This window comes from Notolepis coatsorum (genome assembly GCF_963971535.1).
Source record: "Notolepis coatsorum genome assembly, chromosome: 13".
Lineage (NCBI taxonomy): Eukaryota > Metazoa > Chordata > Actinopteri > Aulopiformes > Paralepididae > Notolepis > Notolepis coatsorum.
Window position 1 is genome coordinate 17,881,295 of NC_140177.1, and position 21,675 is coordinate 17,902,969.

Genomic DNA, 21,675 nt, shown 5'->3' on the forward strand with positions numbered 1-21,675 from the left:
GAGAGAGAGATTCTGTTAAGTATATACCAGGTATAATGTTAATACCAGAGACAGAAAGAGAGAAAGGTTCTGTTGTTAAATACCAGGTATAATGTTAATACATTGAGATAGAGAGAGAGAGAGAGAGAGAGAGAGAGAGAGAGAGAGAGAGAGAGAAGAGAGAGAGAGAGAGAGAGAGAGAGAGAGAGAGAGAGAGTGAGGAGAGAGAGAGAGAGAGAGAGAGTGAGAGAGAGAGAGAGAGAGAGAGTGAGTGAGAGAGAGAGGAGAGAGAGAAAGAAAGAGAGAGAGAGAGAGAGAGAGAGAGAGAGAGAGAGGAGAGAGAGAGAGAGAGAGAGAGAGAGAGGAGGAGAGGGAGAGAGAGAGAGATATGAAGCAACACATAGGGCCTGCATGTTACAACCTGAGATACTATAGATTTCACTTCTATAGTATATAACTGAGAACAACCTGTGAACACAGAGATAACTGATTTGTGTTGAACTTTTGACTCAGCCTTTTGTCGCCCTGATGGGTTATCATTATTGCCATCTTGCTCATGTGTTTTAACCATGTTAACCTACGTCACGCCATGACCTACTGCTTTCACTGTCTACACCTGCCAGGAGAGGTCTGGAGCAATTCACAGTATACTATGTTACTATTATACTATATAGCTATAATATATACTGTATAGTTTCGTAATACAGTATAATACTTACATTTAGTTTCAAACCTTTATTTAAACTCGAAAGGCAACTGAGGTTTCCCTCATTTGCAGTCACGTCGAGTGTACATACACAGAGTTAAGCAAAACATAGAGTTAAGCAAAAAAAAAGGCATATGAAATCACACAGCTATACAATCATAACAATTAGACAAGTAAGGATAACAATCAATTAAAACACGTACAACTTGATAGAAAAAGGTTGGAGATCAGGGCTTTAAACTCTGCACCAGAGGGGAGAATGTCAAGCTTTAAGGACTGTTGGAGTTAATTCCATGAGCTAGAGGCATCATATCAAAATCAACGTTATTTAATTCTTTACAATACAACAACTCGGTTCGACTGGAAAATCAAGTCAACATACTAAAAAAAGAGATTAACGCCATATACAGACAACAATCTGAAATGCAAATACGTAGCACAAGACAACAGCAGTACTCCCAAGGTTCCAAACCAAGTCACCTATTAGCTATGCGATTAAGAGTCAACGCAAAATTTGCAGATATAACTACCATTAGAGCACAACAAGGACTTGTTACAGAACCCAAAGAAATAAACACGACATTCAAAGAATTCTACTCCAACTTATACAAATCAGATACGACCTTCGATCAAAACAAAATGGACACATATCTTAATCAAATGAACCTCCCTAAACTTTCAGAGGATGACGCTAAACAGTTAGAAACACCGATCACACTAGATGAACTTAGGGAGGCCATATCTGAAATGCAAAGTGGTAGGGCTCCTGGAAGAGACCAGAAATGTACCTCTCTTGTTGGGACATAATTGGACCCTTATTACTAAATATGATTTTATACTCAGTCAAGGAGGGGAACTTCCATAAGAATGACAATATTGCACTCATAACAGTCCTCCTTAAAAAAGACAAAGACCCCACCGAGTGCGGTAGTTATAGACCTTTAAGCCTCCTCGGAACCGATATCAAATTGTACTCTAAGGTATTAGCCATCAGACTACAAAAGCATATGACGTCTTTAATTAATCCGGACCAAACTGGCTTCATAAGAGGCCGCTTGATCACTGATAACATAAGACGATTACTACACGTACTAGATGCTAACAAGGAAGACAACACACCTAAGGCGATACTGTCCCTGGATGCAATGAAAGCTTTTGACAGGTTGGAATGGTCGTATCTATGGGCAGTATTAGAAAGGATGGGGTAGGAAAAGGATTCATTGATATGATTAAAGTACTATACAAAGACCCATCGGCCATGATTACAACAGGTACAATCATCTCCGAAATCTTTCCGGTATCACGTTCTTCCAGACAGGGTTGCCCTCTTAGTCCCGGACTATTCGATCTATCACTAGAGCCTTTAGCACAATATATAAGACAATCCCAACCCATAGAACCAATCATAATCAAGGGCACACAACACAAAATTAGTTTATATGCGGACGACGTAATACTGTTCATGCAAAACCCCAACACCGCATTGCCTCCTCTTCTCAAGTTGATTGAGGACTTTGGAGATTTATCGGGATTTAGGATAAATTGGCCGAAGTCGGCCTTCCTCCCACTTAACGCCCCTGCAAAAAGATATATAACCCTCCCAAAAGAGATACCGATGGTAAAACACTTTAGATGTTTGGGAGTTGAAATATTCCCTACCATAAGCCAAACGGTGAAGCACAATTACATAAAAATCCAAAACAAAATCAAATACGACCGTGTCAGGTGGTCAAAACTTAAAAACTCAGTACAGGCACGGATATCAATAGTTAAGATGGACGTCCTACCTAGAATCAACTTCTTCAGCTCAATGCTACCGTTACCCCCTCCAAAGGGTTACTGGAAAGAATTACACTCCTCCACATACAAATTTATTTGGAATAACAAACCACCACGTATAAAAAGATCCACTGCACAGAGAAACAAAGCAGACGGAGTTATGGCATTTCCAGATTTCTACCACTACTTTAAGGCGTACACTTTAAGACCACTAACAACATGGTTTGATCCCCAAGCATTAGTATCCTGGAGAAATGTAGAAGAAAATATAGTAGCTCCACATAGGCTGAAGGGCATAGTATACACCAAATTATCAATTAAGCAATGCGAACGAAAATTTGGCCCCATAATCACTCATGCGATCCGGATATGGCGTGAAACACAAAAAAAATATTCTACCCCACATAAATGGCATAATCATACTCCCTTATTCAATAACAATGCACTCTTGATTGGAAAACAACCTATAAGATTCCCTAGATGGGAAAAGCAAGGCATACACTCATTAGGAGACATTTTCAACAAACAGGGTTTTTGTAGTTTCAATGAAATACGCAAAAAATGTAATCTCACCAAGTCCACATATTATTTTTACGCACAGTTATTGGCATGTTTGAAGGCTCACAGTGTTCCATTAAGGATACCAATTGTACACCACAGATACCACAAATGTTTCTATGAAAGAGAGACATCGAGAGGTTTCGTTTCAGATTTTTATCATCAATTACTAACGGCCTCGTATGAAACCCTCCATCTAGACTCAGTCTGGAGGAGGGATATACCAGACCTGGAGACAGACTTTGACTGGCAAGAGGCCTGGGCAAATGTACGACTTGCATCAAGGAACCCGGACCATCAACAAATCAATCTTAACTATATTCACAGGACATACTTAACTCCTATAAGACTGAACAAAATGGGTCTTAAACAAGACTCCAAATGCTCCCTATGTACAAATGGGGACGAAGGGACATTTATGCACATGTACTGGGACTGCCCACCAGTTAAGATATTTTGGAAATAAGTGACCCAGCAATTATCAAATCTCTTAACTCTGGATATACCTGTACACCCCTCTGTATTACTGCTGAATGATGTCTTTGAACATGCAGTACCTCCACAGCTAAAGAGATTGGTTTTATCCGGTATCACAGTGGCTAAAAAGCTGATAGCATCACGATGGTTTCAACCGGAAAAAATTTGCCGGAAGGTCTGGACTCTTACATATCTCGATGTGATTTATCAAGAAATATCTACAGCAAGAATTTTGGGTCTCAATGAATCCAAAATGACAATGTGGTTAGAAGTGGTGGAGAGAATAAAAGCTAGCATATAATGGTAGTGTCTGGTTAGGAACAAGTTATAATGGTTGGATTATCCAATGGGGGGTCCGGGAGGGGGGGGTACGAGCTGGAGCATATGTGTGTAGGTTTTTAGATAACAGGTATTAGGGGTATATCCTGTATAAGACATTTGACTAAATGGTAATTTCATTGGATATGCACTGTAATTAATGCTTGTATATCTTATCGTGTGTTGTCATGTTTGTTTATATGTTTGTTTAAAAAAAAAAAAAAAAAAAAGACATGACAGCCTTCTCGAGCTCCCCGGTAGTTTAATAAGATAGCCCCGAAAACACCAGGGTAGATGTTTTTTAGTAATGATACAGGGGGCTATCACAAGACATAGGGAAAACACGCTTACAACCGAAAAAGATGACGAAATGGCAGAGAATGATAAACCGTCAAGCCAAGAAAATGGCGACGGTGAACCTGAACCTGAAGCTACTTTGCTAAGCATTTTCAAAGAGCTCAGAGAATTCAGAACGGATAATAAGCAGCAGCTTTCCGAAATAAAACCCGAACTGAACAAAACAAACGGCAGACTTGATGAGGCGGAGGGTAGAATCTGAGAAACTGAGACGGTGCTCATTACAATACTATCAAACTCCTCTGACCTCATCTGGTCTTTCCAAAGACCAGAGATCGGACGCAAACGCGCACACACACACAGAAACGTAGAATTTTCTAAATAAGAGTATCGATATGAACCGATATTTTTACGTTGCATCGATCCTGGATCATTGATAATTAGATCGATGTATCGATCTGGATCGATGTATCGTCCCACCCCTAGTATGATGGAACATAGACGGCTGTCACCATGGTATTAATTTGCTCTGTCATATCACAAATGCTATTACTCATATTGGTAGTGACAATGGGGAGATGTGGCATGGACTTTTGTTTGTTTTCTATATGGTGGGGTGGAGGGGGGAAAGCAAATCTGTAAATTGTCTGATGGCGTATGCTGTAAAATAACTGAAATAAATAATGTAAGATTTGTGCAAAAAAAGAGAAAAAAAATGCAGATTTACCCTTTTCAGAGCAAACTCTGGGACCAGTCAGTCACTAGAACGGGTTCCATAGGTAGCAACATTCTAAATGAATACTGTACATATAAGCTATAAAATAACATATTGGCAGAGCCTGAGGTGTGGCCAGAAATAGCAACCCCTCCCCAGTCCCCACTTAACTACAACCCACACATCAGACCAAAACAAAATAAATGTAAACAAAGTGCAATACCAAGCAGGGCTCTTTTGCCTAGAGGTCGCTGTTAGACAGCACTACAGGTCGCTGTTAGACAGCACTACAGGTCGCTGTTAGACAGCACTACAGGTCGCTGTTAGACAGCACTACACATTCGACCTTGCTACGAACGGACACGGACACACACACGGACACACGTCACGTATAGATAGCACCTTGCATGCTGAGAGGACGCTGGCTGGTTTGATGTCGCCGCTTCTCAGTCGCTCCACTGAGTTCCTTTCCTTGCTAAAAAAAATTGTCTTGGCTGCTAACGTTAGATTTTTTACTTTGTCATAACCGTGTGATAATTTCATTTATCCGGTTATAGATGACGCAAATAGATCCGTTTGTCAGCGTCAGCGGTTCATCCTCCCCCCCGGCCCCAATCAACCATGGTGTCCCCCAAGGCTCTGTGCTGGGTCCCCTACTATTCACCATTTACATGCTCCCCCTCGGTCAGATCATACGTCACTACGGACTCAACTTTCACTGTTATGCTGATGATACTCAGCTCTATCTCAGCACCTCACCATCCTCCCAGCTCCCCCCACAGTCTTTAGTCAACTGCCTCCACGCCATAAAAACCTGGATGTCAACCAAACTACTCAAACTCAACAGAAAAAAGACAGAGCTCATGGTTGTGGCCCCCAAGGCACTGCTCTGGAAGGTTGGAGATCTCCTCCTCCACGTTGGCGGCTGTTCCATCTCCCCATCTCTCAAAGTCCGTAACCTGGGCGTCACCCTCGACTCCACACTTTAATTTCACTCCCACATCAAATCCGTTACCAAGTGTGCCTTCTACCACCTCAAAAACATCTCCCGTCTCCCACCCTCACTCTCAGATTCTGTGGCTGAGACCCTGATCCACTCATTCATCACCTCCCGGTTGGACTGCTGCAACGGAGTCATGTTCGGGGTACCCAGCAAAGCCCTGGACAGGCTCCAGTATGTTCAGAACTCAGCTGCCAGGGTTCTCACTCACACCAAGCCCTGGCAGCACATCACCCCCAACCTCATCCACCTCCACTGGCTCCCAGTCAAGTTCTGTATATCTTTCAAACTCCTGCTCCTCACTTACAAGTCCCTCCATGCCCTTGCCTCCCGATACCTGTCTGATCTCCTCCACCAGCACACTCCATCCCGGAACCTACGATCCTCCGATCTGGGTCTCCTCTCCATCCCTCGCACCAGGTTACGGACTTTCAATGACAGAGCCTTCAGCATGGCGTCCCCTACTGCCCAATTTCCCTAGCCCTCTTGATTGTAAAGCGACCTTGGGTTTCATGAAAGGCGCTATAGATATTATTATTATTATTATTATTATTATTATTATTATTATTATTATTATTATTATTATTATTATTATTATTATTATTATTATTATTATTTACCTTCAGTACAGTCCAGCTGAACTGAAACTGATGGAGATATGGAGAGAGCAGAAACCTCTACTAGCTATCTCTCTCTCTGTGTTTCTCACTCTCTCTCTCTGTGTTTCTCACTCTCTCTCTCTCTCTGTGTCTCTCTCTCTCTCTCTCTCTCTCTCTCTCTCTCTCTCTCTGCAGTCAGGCAGCTCACTGTGCTGCACAAATTAGCAGAGGCAGAGGGTTCTGCAACATGACTGTATGAAATCCTCTTATTCTGCTGTGTGTGGGATGGGCCTTGTGTGAGTACAATGTATGTGTGTGTGTGGGTGTGTGTGTGTGTGTGTGTGTGTGTGTGTGTGTGTGTGTGTGTGTGTGTGTGTGTGTGTGTGTGTGTGTGTGTGTGTGTGTGTGTGTGTGTGTGTGTGTGTGTGTGTGTGTGTGTGTGTGTGTGTGTGTGTGTGTGTGTGTGTGTGCGTGTGTGTGTGTGTGTGTTTGTGCACATGCCACAACAGACACCCAGGTAGATCATCTTCTCCCCCTCAGCCCTCCTGCGTCGGTCAGCGAGTGCTTCCTGAAGCCCAGAGAAACCCGCCGTGGTACAAACCAGTATATACATTAAACATCTGACATGTTGCAGGCGGAGGTTTGTTCCAAAAGCGGTTGCCATGGAAACAGTGGAAATCAACCTACCATTAGATAGCGGGTTATAATGAGCACCTACAACAAGTCTGTAGCAATAATATGATGTGAGGCCAGTGGCTGGTAGATATGACATACAGTACAAACAACAGCGACGGGGAAACATCTATGGAATCCCAGTTGTGAGAGAATGAAGTGAACGTGAAGCAGATGATGAAAGTGGAAGACATTATTAGGAACCACTAGGAATGTCTGACTCACCCATTGTACACTTAATAGCGCCCCACTTAGAAAATGCCTGAACTTGAACTTCATGGGTTTGTGATGAGATTATTAGTTAGTGGGTACACTAAATCCTTAGTCGGGGACAGCCCCTACTTCACTGTCATGGATGAAGTAATAGACTGTATTGGGTGAGTCTCAATCCACTTTGAGTAGGCGACAATGACTATTAAAAACATCTTTCCATATACTGGCCCACAAGAATCCACATGCAGCCTCATCCAAGGTTGGTCTGGCCACTCCCACGGGTGTAGAGGTGCTGCTGCTGGGGCGGCTTGGTTCAACTGACATGCATGACATCTGCGCACTGCTGATTCTAAATCTGCTTCCATGTTTAGCCACCACACATAACTGCGGGCCAATGTTTTCATTATTGAGACCCCTGGATGAGCCTCATGGTATTCCTTGATCATAGTCTGTCTTCCTTCCGGTGGTATTATGGTAAATGGCTGCTTTTTTATATAGCGCTTTTATCCAAAGCGCTTTACAATTTGTTACTCACATTTTACCCATTCACTCAGACATTCACTCACACATTCACACACCGACGGCGGAGGCAACCATGCAAGGTGCCAACCTGCTCATCGGGAGCAATTAGGGGTTAAGTGTCTTGCTCAAGGACACATCGACACGCTGCCCGGGAGGAGCGGGAATCAAACCGGGAACCTCCGGATTGCCAGACGACTGCTCTACCTCCCCAGCCACTGTTATCACTCTACTTCCCCATAGGATGCACCCGTCCTCCACGCTCACTTCATGTTGTTGTCTCGTGTAAGGCTGTAAGGGGCAATTTAAGGCATGAATACAGCAAACAGCTGCACTTATACACACCCAAGAAGACAGAACAAGGGGAAAGAGACGTCCATTGTCTGGTTTTAGTATGGGCACTATGGGAGCTGCCCACTCACAGGCTCAATTATGCCTTCCTTCTCCAATCTGACCAATTCTGTCTCCACTTTCTCTTTGAGAGCATATGGTAATGGCCTGGCTTTAAAATATCGTGGCTTGGCTTCGGGGTCCACGTACTGTATATCTTTGTTGTAGCCCCCACTAAAGTGCCCAGCTCGCCTTTAAAAACATCCTCATGTTGTGCTAGCAGAGCATTTAACTCCTGCTGGTGATCTGTAGTCTGAAAATGGCCTAGCTTTGAGCCAATAGCTTTGCATAGCTTTGAGCCAATTTCTCAGATCAGATTAGGACCCTCCCCTAATCTGAACGGGGTAAATTTGAAAAAAAAAATTTACGGACACATTATTTATGTAATAATTTAATAAATCCTCTTAACAAGCGGGGGCCCACATGTGGGCCCTCTTAAGGACGATTTGCCCACCGGCACTTTGGCGACCTCTAGTGGCTCGGGTGTGCATATTTTTTAATACAATATATATATATTGAATCGAAGCCCCATTTGTTGCCTGTTTATATCCGTTTCAGGTGAAAACACATCCGTTCAGCGGTTCTCGAGTTACATGCTGATATGTGAGTACATGGTATTGCGCAAATACCACTCCCAACTCTTGGGGCTCTAGTTCCGTCAATCATTTGGCGATCTCGACAATTATTGAACAGGGTTGTAGCCAATGAGGGTAGCTTTCCAATGCTACCCCACCGTGGATGTACGAATCACGGATCTAGGTGAAAAGTCACAAGCGAAAACAGGAAGAGAAAAAACGCAGAATGAATTGAAGTCTATGAGGAAATAGAAACCAGGAACACTACACAGTTTACCAAAGTCGCTCCAAATCACTCATTTCTGAATGGATCTTTATGAGATTTGGACATGTACTACACAAGACGTCAGGCTATGGACCCAGGGTGTCGTCTCAGCCATGAGACTTTCTGGGGAAATACTACTTCTGGACTACTAACTACTACAGAAAAACGTGAGTAACAAGTTTTTCTACAACTCAAGTTCAGACCTATGTTACTCTATTTCATTAGCATTAAAAGTGCATTTTCTTTATGGTATCAGAGACTTCAGAATGTCATATTTCAAAAGAGATCAGGCTCATGCATGTGCTATAAGTATAAAGTATAGTGTTTTGGTTTGCAAAGAAAATATGCAGTCCTCAAAAATGAAAACTAAAATAGCCAATTTTGGGGGCGCAAAAAATAAATAAAGTCCTGGGCCCTATTCCCCGTACCTGGTTCAACTAAGTCGATCAAAAGTCCCATTATCCAGATTCAATTAACCCGATGTTTGAATCCGGGCTTTTCTCAAATTCATTCATCAAAAACGTCAAAGGCTCATTCAATTTATCAAGTCACGTCACGTCATCAAATCCATCAAACAGCGCATCTCCTCATATATTTTAAACCCAGTTACAATATCACAATAACTTGTGACACTGTCACAGTGACAGTGATACAATTAAACAATCAACAGATTCAGATTCCTCATAATTCATATCCACAATCCACGCATAGACGTTATATGCTTGAATGAAACACAATCCGGGCGCTCCGTTAGGCAAATACACAGCGAAGAATATTAAACTTATCAGAGCCAAACGCCCGATTTCATTTATTAAAAATATCCCTGCGGGATTCACATTAGCAATGATCCGTTTAGTCTGTTATTAAAATAACTGTGTGTGTCGCGATCGCGAGCGCCGTATCCGTATAACTATGACGTGCATTATATAGGACAAAGTAAATTTAGTATAAGCATTTTAGGTCTATTATTTTACATTTCAAAAGCCCCCTCTAGAAAAACGAAGCACAAAAACATCATTCAGAATGGTATAATGGGATCTACACTGTGATAATTATTTCAGAAAGCGAGTTGGCACTTCTTTGCGAGGGTGTGGCCATGCAGGTTATCCAGCTAACTGAACTTAACCCTGCCCTCGACCAGGTTCAAACTTTCTGATCTGTTACCATAGCGACTTAGAAAAGCCGACGTCGGGGAACGGAAATGTCTGGCTTAAGTCAAGCTATGCTGAAAATTATCCGGCTAACTCAGTTAGCCAGGTACGAGGAACATATTTCGTTGCATTCATTTATTCATAACTTTTGAACAATAGATGCTATTTCTAATCTGTCAACTGTTCTATATTGCCCACACGATTGGCTAAATGCCATACACTCTAATTATTCTGTTTTCATGTGAGTAAAGTACAGTCAAATGCATTTGTTTGTTTCAAGTTTAAGTTCAACAAGTTCAAGTTCAACTACATATGAAGAATAATAACAATAATAATTGTTAACATATTTTATATCATTAGAAAGCCCTAGTTGTTAGCTTAAAAATGGGGGAGCATGTCTATGTTCCCCTTGTCCTATGTTCCTCGCTTGATTGATTGATTGATTGAAAATTGTAGACCACCAGCCCTGATTCCAAACTCTAACCTTAACCAACTTCGAAAGAGGGCCTAAGCTTAACCAGTTCGAAACAAGGCGGACATTAATAATTAATAAAATAATAAAAATGAATACAATTTTCAATCAATTAATCAATCAAGCGGGGAACATTGGACCCGGGGAACATAGGGCCCGGGGAACATAGGGATGATCCCAAAAATGGTACCAAATATGAGGTACTTTGAAATACCCAGTAACTAATATGTCATAACAAACCCATGAAGTTCAAGTTCAGGAATTTTCAGACTGGGCCAGACAGGTCTAAGAGGGATATAACAGACGCCTTTGAATGCTGTCGTCGTTAATCCCGCACACCAGTCTGTCTCGAATCATGTCATTCAACGTAGCCCCAAACCCACAATGTTCAGTGATTCTCCTCAGCTCGGCTACAAATGATGCCACAGACTGTCCTTGCTGTCAAATTTTTCAAATGAAATTTAAACCTTTCCACAATGGCACTGGGTTTAGGTGTGAAGTAATCACTCAAAACTTTCAATAGCCCCGTCAAGTCAGAATCTCCTGGCTTACCCGACAGACACAACTCCTGCAGCATGGCGTGGACTTTTCCTCCACATGCACTCAGAAATATGGCTTGCTTTTGTCCTGCATCTGTGATGTTGTTAGCCACAAAGTAGAATTCCAGACGTTCCACGTACTGCTGCCAATTATCTGTTTCCTGGCCCAATATGGATTTTCATGGATTTTCATAAATTTGTACCGTTTGGCTAGCCAACTCCAACATTCCATCGACCTGGTTTTTCGCTAGTTTATCCTCGTCACCAATGTAATACTGTAAGGTCCAGCCAGAATGCTCTTTTGTGATCTTTATTTCAAGCTGTCAAGTGCTATACTATACTTAGAGTAGACGACAGAGTACAGCAACTTGCAATGTGCCTGGTCTACAAGATACACTACACCAGTGGTTCCCAACAGGGGCGTTTTTAGGGTTAGAAAACATTGGGGGCTTCAGCCCGGGGGGGTGTTTTTTTTCTTTTTACAGAAATACGACATTTTTGAGTAATTAGAGACGAATACTGAAGAACTAGATTAGAGGTTTTTAAAGTGAGGTCCAGGTCCATGAGAGGGATCTGGGCAGTCCCCATAGACAATTCAAAGTTAACAGGACCAAATCATCAGTTTCTTATTTATTTATTTAACCTTTATTTAGCCAGATAAAACATTGATCTGGTCCAAGAGGCCCCAACAGGAGTACAAATATACATACAGATATACATACATATATATATATATATATATATATACATACATACACACATATAAACCAATAACAAAATAAAAACACAGTTAACACTTTAATCGCCGGAGACGCCGAAACTCGTCATTCCCCGCCACGCTCATTCTGCCAAAGACACCGTAACACGTCTTTGATATCAATATTTCTAAAATCTGTGATCGAAATCATATTTCTCCCCCGGGGACCTGAGATATACTGCTGAGCTCCACTCAACTCTCTAATGGTTCAAGAGCGCCATCTGGTGGCCGATCGGCAGATCGCCCAACAGGAAGTGATCTGTGGATGAAGTGGTGCTCACCCATATTTCGTCCGGGCACTCGCTATCGTTAGAGGGACTCCATTTTGACACAGTGAACACCGATCGGTGCAAATAACTCGATAAACAACATGATTTGGACGTATATACTATTATACAACCTGGAAATGGATCGGGTATTTCTACATCCCATAATAGCAATATCTCTGCTCCACGCTCATCCCCCAACGGCGCGAGGAAGCCACGGTGAGTCCCAGCGTTATTTTTTAATGTCTTCGATACGAACTGCTCTAATGATCATATCACCCACACTAGATGAATGATATAACGTTGCCCACGGAATTATAAACGACCCCCCGCCCATCCGGTCAACATCAGATCATACGTAGTAACTCCTAGAAGCACATCCAGTTGAATTTTTTTTATCTCGCACAGATTCCTACCAAACTGTATTTGATCATCAATATAATGCATTTAGGGCTATAAATCAAGTTCTGGAGAAAGCTGCAGAAAACGATAAAAACATACTTATACTTTAGACCGTATTTTAGTATGAATATGTGAATGAAAAAGTATAACATTGCTACACCCTGAACAATAGATATAGGACATTGAATGGGCCATAATAATGACAATTTAGCAATACAATTTAAAACGTTATAGCCCTGCAAAGAAGGGGAACTTCTCCATAGACAAATAGAGCTGGCTAGGGATGGTAAATTATGAATTTAACCATGGCGATCAAAGTGTTAAGAATCATACACATAAGCAAATAAACAAACAAACAAACATATGCACAGCCTATGTACAAAAGAAATAAACAGTTCATCTCTAGTCTTTACAGTTTTCTTCGATTGCATAAACACTCAAATCAAAAGTATTACACAATTATCAAAACCTTACACTCAAGGAGCAAAACATAGGCCCAGATTTGCACCCCTATAAGCACAAAGTCAGCCTCCAACTTTTTGCAAAACAATGCACACAGTGATTTGCAAAACACTAAACACACTTGCATTACATTAGACACAGAATGTCAAATTACCACACAACACAGCCATCAGATGCATACACACATTTGCAGATGCATTTTTTTTTTTCATACAGTCAACATATACTTAAATAATAGCGCTGCCCGAGGCTGGGCATGATACAGTCAACATATAGCAAGAGAGAGAGCGAGAGAGAGCTCCCGTTCTACAGTCAATATACAGTGTTATCGCTGCACAGACCCGGCAATGCCCCTGACCCTCCACCAGAGCAAGGCCAGAGAGAGAGAGAGAGAGAGAGACACATTGGAAAGAAACAACCCAAAACCAGAGCAAATTGAAATGCTATTTGGCCCTAAACAGAGAATACCTGAGCACTGTGACTGACTCAATACTAAGAAGATCATTGACTAGGTACAGACTCAGCGAGCACAGCCTAGCCATCGAGAAAGGCCGCCATAGGCAGACCTGGCTCCCAAGCGAAGACAGACCCACTGCACACAAGATGAGGTGGAAACAACCTGCCCACTATACCAAGACAATCAAGACATACTTCCCACAAATTGCAAACACCCAAAGAGACTTTGAAAACATCGACAATAACTCAAAACTCCCATACCTACTCGGAGAAATACAAGAATGTGAAATAAAGCCCATTTGAATTGAAGAGAGAGAGATAGATAGAGCATGTCTGTGTGTGTTAGAAAGAGAGAGATAGAGAGAGCATGTCTGTTTGTGTGTGTGTTAGAGAGAGAGCATGTATATGTGTGTTAGAAAGAGAGAGAAATATAGAGAGAGAGCATGTCATTTTGTGTGTTAGAGAGAGATATAGAGCATGTCTGTGTGTGTTAGAAAGAGAGAGAGAGAGAGAGAGAGCATGTGTGTTTGTGTGTTAGAGAGAGAGAGCATGTCTGTGTGTGTGTGTTAGAGAGAGAGCATGTATGAGAGAGATAAGCAAAGATGAGCCCCTAAAGGATATTCAACTTTTAATGGAAGAGCAAAACAGAAGGAAAAGATATCATGAATATACATAGATCCAAAAGGACAAAGATCAACACTTAAATCCAAAGAGAAGAAAACAAAGTAGCAAGGAGCCAATGGCCGACATCAGCTAAATAGGCTAACTGCAAATAGAGTAGCCAGGTACTGACACCAGGCCACACACCGTTAGCTACTACAACAGCTAGCCGGCCCGTTTGGCTCCAGAGAGAGAGAGAGAGATATATCCATGGCGGGAATAGAATAGAGTGCATTAAAAACTCACCAAACGTCCAAGAGGATGGAGACAACTGCGTGGAGTTGACGAAGTTCATCTGCCGAATGACCGTCCTCTTCATCTTGGCATAACAATGCTGCACGCGCTCTCTCTAGGTTAGCTAACGCTAGTTAGCCTTTAGCTAAGCTAGCTACTAGCCGACATCATCATGGCTATCGCGACCACACGTTAGCACTCGATATTATAACGTAGCTAAAGCTACCTAGCTGTCCCTGCCTTCAGCTAAGCCTGACTGAACTGTCTAACATGCAACAACTTTCATCTTCAGTCCATCTGCCGAATGACCGTCCTCTTCGTTTTGGCTGGCATAACTAAGCATAACCTCCAAAGCTGCACGCGCAAAATAGTCAAACGCAGCTGACGCACGCCGGCGTACACATGATGTAACCCCTCCCTTCGCTGAAACCAATAGTATGTCTGCTGCAGAGCCCCAGAGCTCCAATAGTGAGTATGTCTGCTGCAGAGCCGCAGAGCCAGGAACATTCTACAAACGTGTCTAATGTGAAATATATAAGCATATAAGCAAAACTAGATTTTAGGTCTGTGATGAAAAAGGGCCTCGCGGGAAGGGGGGCCTCGCAAAAAAATAAAAAAAAAATAAAAAAAATAAGGCCCTGTGCGACCGCACTGCTCGCACACCCCCTGAGGCGGCCCTGCATACACACACACCATTGCTTAATTGTAGATACACCAATCAGGTGCACTATAAAAATGCAGGAGGTGAGTTCACCTGTCTTCAACCAAAATGGAAGGAGAGTGAAGTACTGTACACAGAGAACGTGAAAATATTAGGGCTGACCCCTATTAATCGATTAGTCGACTAATCTGTCGAAAGGAGCCGTAGTCGACTGGCCAACCTCTTAGTCGAATATAATAAAAAAATTTAAATAAAATAAAAAATTATATATATATATATATTTTTTTATCATTCTTTACAAAAGAAAAGAGGCCTAGAAGCGTGGCTAACGCTAATGGCACGCATACCAGAGGCTAACTGCCTACGAAAACAGGCACAGAGGCACTGAAAGAGGATTTCACCCATCTAATGAACACACTAGACTAGACAAATATCTAGATGTATCCATCAGTGGACGAATTGCATGCATTTGCAGAGCACAAGAAGCCTTCAGTCGACTGCTTCAGACATTAAGCACCCCCACAGCCCAAATGGAATGATAAAAAAGTTTAAAAAAAAAAAATATATATATATATATACTTTTTTTTTTTTTTTTTTTCTTTGACCAATAGTCGACTAACGGCACATTTTGGCCAATCCTAGTCGACCATCCAAATCCTTAGTCGGGGACAGCCCTAGAAAATATACAATACATTCACCAAACACTACACAAGATAACCAATGATGCAGACATTTTCTCTCCATATACCCAAATCAGTCAACATGTCAACGTGGAGAATCACAACAACAAATTATCTTGCCAGATCCAGCTAAGCAAAGAGATAATGTCTAGTATTTTCTGTACTCTATTTAAATTGTTTCTATTTTTGTTTTTGTTTTACTGTAATGTTAACTTGTACTGGATACAGTATTTTATGTTTGTCTGATATTTGCTGAGCTTACAGTGTTATGCACACTGTAGTAGCATGAAAACTGGGACATGTTTTGTTGTGATTCTCCATGTTGAAATGTTGACTGATTTGGTTATATGGAGAGAATTTTTTTTTTCTTCAGTCTGCATCATTCAGTCTAACCCTAACCCCCTAACCCTAATTTAAAAATGGTTAAAATCCTGAAAATGAACATGTGGACATTGCTCTGCTAAGCGAAACACACATTCTAGGGAAAGACATAGGTAAATTAGCGGACAACATATACCATAATATCAGTCACTCCTCTATTGGTACGAGAACTCGGGGTGTAGCAATAGTCGTTAAACGTAAGTTGAATATTGTACTAAAGGGAGTATGGTCTGATGTAGAAGGTCGGATAACTATAGCTAAGATTGAACATAAGAACAGGAAAATAGCGTTGATAGCGGTATACGCCCCAAATTTGTACGAAGAAGATTTCTTCACTACACTAACCAATGCAATGTTAGACATTCCCGATTACTCATTTATAATAGGAGCGGATTTTAATGCCATCTGGAACCCAAGGATAGACAAATCTTACCTCGCCTTTTCCAGCGAACAAAAGAATTCATCGAAGGCATTAAAGGATTGGTCAAAGATTACAGGTGTAAAGGACTTATGGCGGTTACTTAATCCCACGACCCGAAAGTACTCTTGTCGATCTGCGAGACATAAGACACTATCCAGAATAGATTATGTCTTTGCATCACAGAGACTATTTGATAATTATGAAGTGGAAATGATACCCAACGCACTATCAGATCACTGTTATTTACTCCTTAAAGGTACATTTGGTATACTATCCTCCCGAGCCCCAAGATGGCGATTTAACTCGTTGCTGCTTAACAACAAGGAATTCATTACACAACTCAAAGAAGCTCTTATAGTATTCCAACGGGAGAATGCAAACTCGGTGCAAGACCCCAGAATAATATGGATGTCGGTAAAGGGAATGATCAAAGACTTCACGGATAGCTTTTCCTCCAAAATGCGCAAGAATCAAAGCACAAAACTGGATGAGCTGGAAACGCTTTACTCAACGTTATTTAATTCTCTGATATACAACAACTCAACTCGACTAGAAAATCAAGTTAACGTACTAAAAATAGAGATCAATGACATATACAGACAACAATCGGAAATACAAATACGCAGCACAAGACAACAGCAGTACTCCCATGGTTCCAAACCCAGCCACCTATTAGCCATGCGATTAAGAATCAATGCAACATTTGCAGATATAACTACCATTAGAGCACAACAAGTACTTGTAACAGATCCTGTAAAAATAAACGATACATTCAAAGTATTCTACTCCGATTTATATAAATCAGAAATGACCTTCGATCAAAACAAAATGGACACATTTCTTAATCAAATTATTCTCCCTAAACTTTCAGAGGATGACGCTAAACAGTTAGAAATACCGATCACACTAGAGGAACTCAAGAAGGCCATAACCGCAATGAAAAGTGGTAAGGCTCCAGGAAGAGACGGTTTCCCATCAGAAATGTACCTTTCTTGTTGGGACATAATTGGCCCCTTATTACTAAATATGATCTTATACTCAGTCAAGGAGGGGAACTTCCATAAAATTGACAATATTGCACTCATAACAGTCCTCCTTAAAAAAGACAAAGACCCCAACGAGTGCGGTAGTTATAGACCTGTAAGCCTCCTCGGAACAGATATCAAACTGTACTCTAAGGTATTAGCCATCAGATTACAAAAGCATATGACGTCTTTAGTTCACCCGGACCAAACTGGCTTCATAGGAGGCCGCCTGATCACTGAGAACATAAGACTGCACGTACTTGATGCCGACAAGGAGGACACCATACCTAAGGCGATGCTGTCCCTGGATGCTATGAAGGCCTTTGACAGGCTGGAATGGTCGTATCTGTGGGCAGTGCTAGAAAGGATGGGGTTAGGAAAAGGATTCATCGATATGATTAAAGTATTATACAAAGACCCATCGGCCATGATTACAACAGGCACAATCATCTCTGAAATATTTCCGGTATCACGCTCTGCCAGACAGGGTTGTCCTCTTAGTCCCGGACTGTTCAATCTATCATTAGAGCCTTTAGCACAATATATAAGACAATCCCAATCCATAGAACCTATCGTAATCAAGGGCACACAACAAAAAATTTGTTTATATGCGGACGATGTAATATTGTTCATGAAAAACCCCAACACCACATTGCCTCATCTGCTCAAGTTGATTGAGGACTTTGGTGATTTATCGGGATTTAAGATAAATTGGCCGAAGTCGGCTTTCCTTCCACTTAACACCCCTGCAAAAAAAGATACAACCCTCCCAGGACAGATACCGATGGTAAAACATTTCAGATGCTTGGGAGTGGAAATATTCCCTACCATAAGACAAACGGTGAAGCACAACTACACAAAAATCCAAAACAAAATCAAAGACGACCTTGATAGATGGGCAAAACTTAAGAACACAGTACAAGCACGGATATCAATAGTTAAGATGGATGTACTACCTAAAATCAACTTCTTCTGTTCAATGCTACCGTTACCCCCTCCAGAGGGTTACTGGAAAAGATTACACCCCTCCACATACAAATTTATTTGGAATAACAAACCACCATGTATAAAAAGATCCACCGCACAGAGAAATAAAGCAGATGGTGGCATGGCATTTCCAGATTTTTTCCTATATTTTAAGGCGTACTCATTAAGTCCATTGACAACATGGTTTGACTCCCAAGCATTAGCATCTTGGAGAAAAATAGAAGAAAACATAGTAGCCCCACATAGACTGAAGGACATAGCATACACTAAACTACCAATCAAGCACTGTGAACGAAAATTTGGCCCCATAATTACTCATGCGATCCGGATATGGCGTGAATCACAAAAAAAAAATCCTAACCCACAAGAATGGCACAATCATACTCCCTTATTCAATAACAATGCTCTCTTAATTGGAAAACGACCTATAAGATTCCCTATATGGGAAGAGCAAGGCATACACTCATTAGGGGATGTTTTTAACAAACAGGGTTTTTGTAGTGATAAAGAAATACGCAAAAATTTTTATCTCACCAAGTCCACATGGCTTTTTCACAAACAGTTAGAGCTATGTTTGAAGTCTCACGGTGTTCCATTAGACAGACCAATTGAACACCACAGATACCACAAATTCTTCTACTCAAGAGAGACATCGAGAGGTTTTGTTTCAGAATTTTATCATCAATTACTAACGTCCTCGTATGAAACCCTCCAACTTGACTCTGTCTGGAGGAGGGATATACCAGACCTGGAAAATGACTTTGATTGGCAAGGAGCCTGGGCAAATGTCCGACTTACATCAAGGAACCCGGATCATCAACAAATCAATCTTAACTATATTCACAGGACATACTTGACTCCTATAAGACTGTGCCGAATGGGGCTCAAACAAGATTCCAAATGCACCCAATGTACAAATGGGGACGAAGGGACATTTATGCACATGTATTGGGACTGCTCACCAGTTAAGGCATTCTGGAAAGATGTGACCCAACAAATATCAAAACTCGTATCTTGGAATATACCTGTACACCCCTCGGTATTGCTGTTGAATGATGTTTTTGAGTTTGCAGTGAATCCACAGCTAAAGAGATTGGTTTTATCGGGTATCACAGTAGCCAAAAAGCTGATCGCATCACGCTGGTTTCAACCGGAAAAAATGTGCCGTAAAGTTTGGTTTCTTACATATCTCGATGTAATTTACCATGAAATATCTACAGCAAGAATTCTGGGTCTCAATGAATCCAAAATGTCAATGTGGTTAGAAGTGGTGGAGAGAATAAAAGCTAGCTTATAATGGTAGTGTCTGGTTAGGTGCGAGGGATAGTGGAGGTACTTCTCAAGGTGGGGTCCGGGAGGGGGGGGTTCGAGCTGAGCATATGTGTGTAGGTTTTTTTTTTAGATAACAGGTATTATGGGTATATCTTATATAAAACAACTAACCAAAAGGTGATCTCATTGGATGTGCCCTGACAATTAATGCTTGTATATCTTATCGTGTGTTGTCATGTTTGTTTATATGTTTGTTTAAAAAAGAATAAAAAAATAAAATACAAAAAAAAAAATCCTGAAAATGGATAAATATTCTATATGTATGGTGAGGACTGTCACAGAGCGGGTCTGTCACTGACTCTGAGGCAGCACGCACGCACACATACACAGAACAAACATTCATCATATATACATTCATATGTATAATCAAACATGCATACATATTCATTAATCTTATCATACATGCATTCATACATAATTATTACCATACATTCATATATCCATTGATACATATATTTATTTATTGGGGTGTGTATATATATTTATATATTGGGTTGTTGTGGGGGTATTGGTGTTGCGGGTTGTCTGGTATGTTAATGTTTATAGGAAACTGCAAATGAATTGATGTGTAGCACCTGTTTAGTTTTGTTAATTAATTATGTGTGGCACCTGTGGAGGGGGAGGAGTCCAGGTGTTCATGAGGGCTGCGTGCCCAAGGAGTTTGGTTCTTGCCCTGCATCAGTTACAATATAGGTAACTGAGGGAAGCGCCGTGAGTGTTTGTTAGTCTGTTTGTCTCTGTGTCGGGGCTTCACCAGATAAACAGTTGCAATGTAGGTAACTGAGGGAAGTGCCACTCAGTAAGTGTAGGAATGTCATTGTGATGTTATTGTGGAACACACCTGACATTCGAGGTAGTATAGTATTTTTGTTATTTTGATTATGTCACTATTTTATGAAATGTCACCTCTGCACCGTGGATGGCCGGCAATAAAGCAACACCAACACCTGTGATTCCGACTACGCCATAATTTGTTGTGAGTTTGGACGAGGGAGAAAAAGGACCCCGTCACAAGGACTGAAGTTAATAATGATATTCATGAAAGAAAATTGGAACAATACATGTCAAAGATATGTTTTACTGCGATCGCAGTTTCGGTCACTAGGGAGACAGATGGTGGGTTTTTTAAAGGTTGACTCGAGGGTTAATATATGATCGGTTAAGAAGACAATGGGCTCATGGTGCCACGGTCTGTTTAGCATCAGGTCTCTGAGTTCAGGCTCATAGAGCCCTTGTTGTCCCTCTGGCCAGGGTAGATGGGAAAAAAAGACAATGGCCAGCATTGCAGAGGGTGGCAGTGACTGACTCCACAGACACTGAAGCTCCAATGTCAGCCTCCAATGGACGCCACTACCGCAGCCACCACCTACCTACCCCAACGTGACCCGCCTCATCATCTCCCATGGTGCCCCGCGGCTGGGAGGCGACATCTTCAAGGACAGCCCCATCCACGTCACATGGAGCAATATAACCACCCCACAGTTGAGTGTTGGCATACTGGGCTTTGGGTTGCTTGGACACGGAACTAGACGGTGGCAGAGCAGATACAGAGCGGTCCACCCCACACAACTACAAGCAGCTCCTACAGTAGCATGGCCCCGGCAAGCACCTCAAGGCAAAGCACCTTTGGACTTGGAAGGAAAAACAAGGACCCTGCCTGCCTGATGGATCAGATTAGCACGTTCTTTGGAGGAGACAAGAAGAAGAAGAAGAGCAAGGGGCCATTC

General features: G+C 41.7%; 1 protein-coding gene across 1 annotated transcript in view; it reads right to left on the reverse strand.

Moving 5' to 3' along the window:
• adcyap1r1a (adenylate cyclase activating polypeptide 1a (pituitary) receptor type I) overlaps positions 1 to 21,378 on the reverse strand; it is a gene marked incomplete at both ends in the record, with an annotated part of 172,939 nt that extends 151,561 nt beyond the window's left edge. The window contains one exon of the mRNA XM_084327581.1: positions 21,323 to 21,378. Within this exon, the coding sequence (XP_084183707.1) occupies positions 21,323 to 21,378 (56 nt within the window). The remainder of the gene's footprint in view (positions 1 to 21,322) is intronic.
• Between the last annotated feature and the right edge of the window lie 297 nt (positions 21,379 to 21,675).